The sequence below is a fragment of the Pteropus alecto genome, unplaced genomic scaffold (assembly GCF_000325575.1).
Source record: "Pteropus alecto unplaced genomic scaffold, ASM32557v1 scaffold79, whole genome shotgun sequence".
In the NCBI taxonomy this organism is placed as follows: domain Eukaryota; kingdom Metazoa; phylum Chordata; class Mammalia; order Chiroptera; family Pteropodidae; genus Pteropus; species Pteropus alecto.
In genome coordinates, this window is record NW_006494612.1 from 10,230,224 (window position 1) to 10,235,802 (window position 5,579).

Consider the following 5,579-nt stretch of genomic DNA (forward strand, 5'->3'; position numbering starts at 1 on the left):
AAAATAGTTATTTCTACAACTAATAATTAAAGGAACGTCTTAAAAATATCATATTTGTACTCATCATTACTTTTTAACTCACATATTTTTCTCGAAGTTCATTTTTCTCCTTACTGAAATATATGCTTTAATAATCCTCTGAATGAGCTTCTGTGTGTAGTAAATTCCCTTAGTCTTATGTATCTTTATTTTGGTCTGTCTTGAGTGATAGTTTAGCTGTTTTTAAGCACACTGAAGATATTTTCTTCTGGTCTCCAATGAGTCTATTGTCTTTGATAAGTCTCCAATGAGTCTATTGTCTTTCTTTTGTAGGCTATGTATCTTTTCTTTCTGGTAGCTTTTAATAATATCTCTTTATTTTTCACACTCTGCAGTCTTACTATGATGTGTCTATATATGGGTTTATCTTTATTTACACTGCTCATAATATCGAACACTCTTCTAATGTGAGAAGTGTCTTTGATTCTGCAAAATTCTGTTATTTCTCTTCAAATATTGCTTCTCTGACTACTTCATTTTTAATTCTGGAAATTCTATTAGATGACCATGGAATTGTTTAATTTATCTTCTATTTCCTTCCATTGGTTTTTCGAATATTTTATTTCTTTATCTTTTTGTACTTAATTTTGGGTGAATGCCTCAGCATATGTTTCACTTCACTAATTCTGTATTTAATCAAGTCCAGTTGAGAATTTATTTGACAAAATAAATTTATATCTTATTCACTTTTTATAAGCCCAACCAAGCCTGGTCCAGTGCCTTTCATATGGAAGTTATATAAAAAATATTTGCTGATTAAATAAGTATAGAAAATGCCCTACATATTTGATCATTTTATTTATTCTTTATAGATACATAACAATCAATACCCCAATATCATATTTTTATATAACAAAAAGATATCATATAAACAAAGTTGCAACTTAACTTGTAAAGCAATACATTCATATATTAGACTGTCAATACAAACAGATTTTTATGTAAAATTAAAATGTTTTTCTTGTGATTCAGCTTTAGGGGTACCCAAGCCTTGTTGTTTTCTTTTGAGAAAGCTTTTGGGATGTTCTGGCAGAACTCTTGAGTTATGGACACTCTAAATAGCCCTCAATTTTGGATCACTCTAGTTTTCGATAATTCCCATTATTCTTTATACCATAATTTTATGGTAACCAAATCCTGGACTAGTACAAAGGTAAGAATATTCTTTGTTTTGCTTCCAGTGCTCTATTTCCTGGCGCTGAGCATTTTGTGTCACACCACGCAGCACATGGGAAAATGACAGCAGTCTGCTTTGCAAGTAAGCCATTTTCCTTTTAGTGGGAAGATATACTGGAGTTTTCCCTGTCACTCATACCAGATGAATCTCTTCTTTAATTTCTTCTAGCTGTAATCTGAAGTGCATTTATTAGCTCAGGATTCCCAAGGTACATAAGAAAAGATGATAGAATCCTTTAAACATGTTAGGAGTTGGGTCAACTGACACAACCAGTTAAACCAGTAAGATCCCATAAAATGGTTATAGCTGGAGGAGTCTAATGATCAGAAAGGGCTACAAGTTGATTCGTGTAAGAGCTTCCCAATGATGGGCCCAACTCTCAACAGTATTGTATCTTCTCTGCAGAGAAGTGGAATATTTATAAATTCTTTAATAACTGCTTTGACTATTGGTGGGCAACAAGTATTCTCCTCTTTAATGTTCAGATGTCCCTGTCAGGTTGGGAAAAACTTCTATTACGGTTCTGCTTTTCTAGTCATTCCTGCCTTGATCCTTTTGGTTGCTGGCTATGCTCTGAGAAGCCAAATGTGGACAATTACCAGTGAATACTGCTGCCGCTGTGCCCCTCCACACCGGAGAATCAGCCTCCTGGAGCGCAAGCTGGCTTGCCTTAGGTTCTTCAGCATCACCGGGAGGGCACTTGTTGCTCCATTGACATGGCTGGCAGCAACCCTGATGACAGGCACCTACTACGAATGTGCAGCAAGTGAATTTGCATCTGTGGACCATTACCCAGTGTTTGACAATATCGGTGCCAGCAAACGGGAAGAAATCGTAGCTGGGTTTCCATGTTTCAGGTCAGCTCCATCTTATCAGGAGATAAGAGATGAAGTAGCTCTTCTGCACAGATATCAGTCACAAGTAAGTTCCTGTTGTTTTTTGTGTTTTGTTTTGTTTTGTTTGTCTGTTCTCCCATTCCATATTAACTACGGTCACTAGCAATATTTCACATTCCTGTAGTTTCTCATACCATCTGATAATAGAACATAAACTAGATGCCACTCATCAAAATGATTTCTACTGAGCAGCAGTGAGGATGATGGGCTCTGGGTCTGAGTCTTTGCCACTTATTAACCTGCAAAACCTTAAGCAAGTTATATAACTTATCCATGCTTCACTTATCTCAGCTATAAAATGGGGATATTAATAAGATCTACAGCATCAGGTTAGCATGAGAAATAATGAGCTAATATATCTAAAGTGCTCAAAACTGTGTCCGGAATCTGTATCTATAAAAAAAATAAATTTTAGATATTGATATTGAAATTATTTTTACTACATTACTAAATTTCATCTTACTGCATGTATATCCTTAAATATGCATTTTTATATATTAAAATATCATCTAAAATTACAAGAGGCTTAAATATAATTAAAAATAAACTCCAATGATGGTTTTAAATTTAGTATCCTTAGATAGGTTTGTGTGAGGAGAGGGGTGAGGTCGGGGGAAGTTCTGAACTAAATGCACTTATAGGTTAAATATAAAGAGTGTAAAATTGCATTTTTGTCAGTAAAAAGTCATTGGCTTTCATCAGTTTCTTCAAGACATTTAGGGAAAAACACATTTTTCTCTATAAAACACTGCAATACAGTAAAAATATGATCTTTTAAACTACTTATTGCAAAGGCATTTTTGACCCATCACTTTTCAGTTATTAAAATTTATAGGTGTAATGATATTTAGTTGAAAAAAATTACTATCAATGCACAAAACACTGAAGTGTTGCATATGGGCCAGTTTAAGCAAAATTAGAAATGCCATTAAGATAAGCTTTGTCTCAACCTTTTTATATTGGCCCTAAAGCTCAGGCAGAGGGGCTATGTGAATGTAAGTGAAAAGTCAAGTAATCAATGGGGTAATTTTAACTTTGAAAAATGTTCTTGCTTAAGAAAAAGTAAAAGGTAATACACAATGGTAAGATTTTCTTATAGTCAAAATAAAGTCTTATTTAATGATAAACAGGCTTCTGTGAAAAGACAGTTTTACAGTCTAAGTGCCTTAGCCAGTGGTCTTTTTGATTTAGTGACAACAAAGCTAATATATATTGAGATGTTCATCATATACTGTATAAATATTTTATATCTTAACTCTAATCTTCATAATCTTAAGAGACAAGTAAAATCAACCACATTTTACAGATGAAGAAACCAAAGCTCAGAGTTTATATAACTTTCATAAGTTCATAAAGCTAATAAATAGCTGACTGAGATATTAAAAAATCATTTCATTTCACCAGGTCATCTTCTGCAACTATCTTGAATGTCAATCTTATTTGAGGAACATATGCTGTATTTCAGTTGAATTATTCTGTGTGGACTATAAGATCATACGAAGTTCAAATCCTTTCTGTACCCCTACCTTATTCTAAAATACCTTCCTGAACTGAGTTTCACTCCATTTCAATCTACTTTTTACACTTAGGCCAAAATTATCTTTCTAAATGCAGATCGTGATGAACCCTCCCCTACATGCCCCATATAACATCCTTCAGTGATTTCCTACCAGCCTAAGTACGAATCCAAATTATTGGCATGACGTACTAGGTCCTTCAGTGTTTGACTCCTGACCACTTTTCCACATGACTCCTATAACCCCGTATATCCAAATTTCTTGAGATTTTCCCAACTCTTTGTGCTCTTATTTTTCTGTCTTCTCTTATTAGAACTCTCCTCAACTTCTCACACCTGGTGAATTCCTCTTTAATAATTTAAGTCTGAGCATCACCCCCAGAGAAATATTTTACTATATTTCTCATCTTGCTATTTTGTCTCCCTCTTTAGGCTTAAAGACTGTGAAAAGAATGACTGTATCTTAAATTAGTCACATCTGAGTCCCCATAACCAAGTACCACACACAGCACATGGTGGCGGGGGAGTCAACCTGGAGCTCGATAAATGATAGTGGATGAATTAATAGGCATCTGAGATGGCCTTTGCTCCACCATGCTGGCCTCTATTAAGTTTAATTGTAATGATTATCACTTTGTAGGTTTTAGCCTCCAAGAGTACAGCTATCCTGCTGTGTACACACTAGTGTGAATCACGAACTGTGGAACAGACCTTCATCTTCCAGACTGTGGCTACCTACCTGCTGGCTTTCCTAAATGTGTAGAACTTGTGTCTCTCACTTTTTCTAAATGTTGAAAAAATGATTTAAAAAAAAGGATTTTAAGAGTAGAAACAGACATTCACGTCAGTCTTTAATGTTGGGAACTAAATAGTTGCAAATAAAATCTAGTTCATTTTCATTTCAAAGTATATTTCAAAACAAGTCATAAAACTAGTTAGCAAATGACTATTTGAAGGAGGAGGGGAATGAAAAGGAAAACCACAAGGTGCTAGATATTTAGGAAAATAAGAGTTTGCTCACTGACTTCCTTCTTTGGTCACAAAAAAATAAAAGGAAAGAGGAACTCAGGAAGAAATATCAATGACTATTTGTTGGCACATTATTGAAGATGCCTTAGGAGGCTACCATTATTATCTATCATATTATCATTTTCATCACCATCATTTACAAATATTTATTAAGCCCCCAGAGAAAGCGCCTTTACCTGATGGTTCAAAAGTAAAGTTAAGCTAAAAGCAAAGAACATAGTTTATGTACCTTATGCAAGGGTAATTGGTGGGTTAAAGCATCTGCCACTTCAAAGACAACACTTAGAATTCCTTTCAAGTTAACTGGTCAAGTCTTTTGTAATCCAAAAACCAAATAGAAATGGTTGGGCCTATACATCAGAACCACATTCATAACAAATGATCAGCACCTTGTTAATATGTTAAAAACTAGAAAAACAAATGTCTTACTCACAGTTTAGTTCTCAGTTTTGTAAGACTCCCTCCTACTATGGCTGTTCCTTGAATATTTGATGTAGTGATGTTTTCTATTTTTCTTTTAAATAATTACGTGAAGATGCTGGCCTGGATTTTGATCACCTTGGCAACCATTGCTGCCCTAGTTTCCCGCTGCTTGGTGAGGTGCTGCTCTCCCCTCACCTCTCTGCAGCAATGCTACTGGACCAACCACCTCCACAATGAGAGGAAGCTCTTTGAACAAGCAGCAGAGCAGCACTCACGCTTCATCATCCTGCAGCGCATAAAGAAACTATTTGGCTTCATTCCTGGAAAGGAAGATGTCAAACACATCCGTATTCCTTCGTGTCAGGACTGGAAAGATATTTCAGTACCCAGTCTTTTCTGTATGGGTGATGACTTGCAAGGTCACTATAGCTTCCTTGGAGACCAAGTGGATGAGCATAATGAGGAAAGCAAGTTGGGAGATATTGAATTAAAACCTTGA

General features: G+C 35.2%; 1 protein-coding gene across 1 annotated transcript; it reads left to right on the forward strand.

Annotated features, from left to right (window-relative positions):
- The first annotated feature begins 1,582 nt into the window (after positions 1-1,582).
- Positions 1,583-5,579, forward strand: CALHM4 (calcium homeostasis modulator family member 4). The gene is made up of 2 exons (XM_006926106.1): positions 1,583-2,137; positions 5,193-5,579. The coding sequence occupies exons 1-2, from the start codon at positions 1,583-1,585 to the stop codon at positions 5,577-5,579; spliced, it is 942 nt and encodes a 313-aa protein (XP_006926168.1).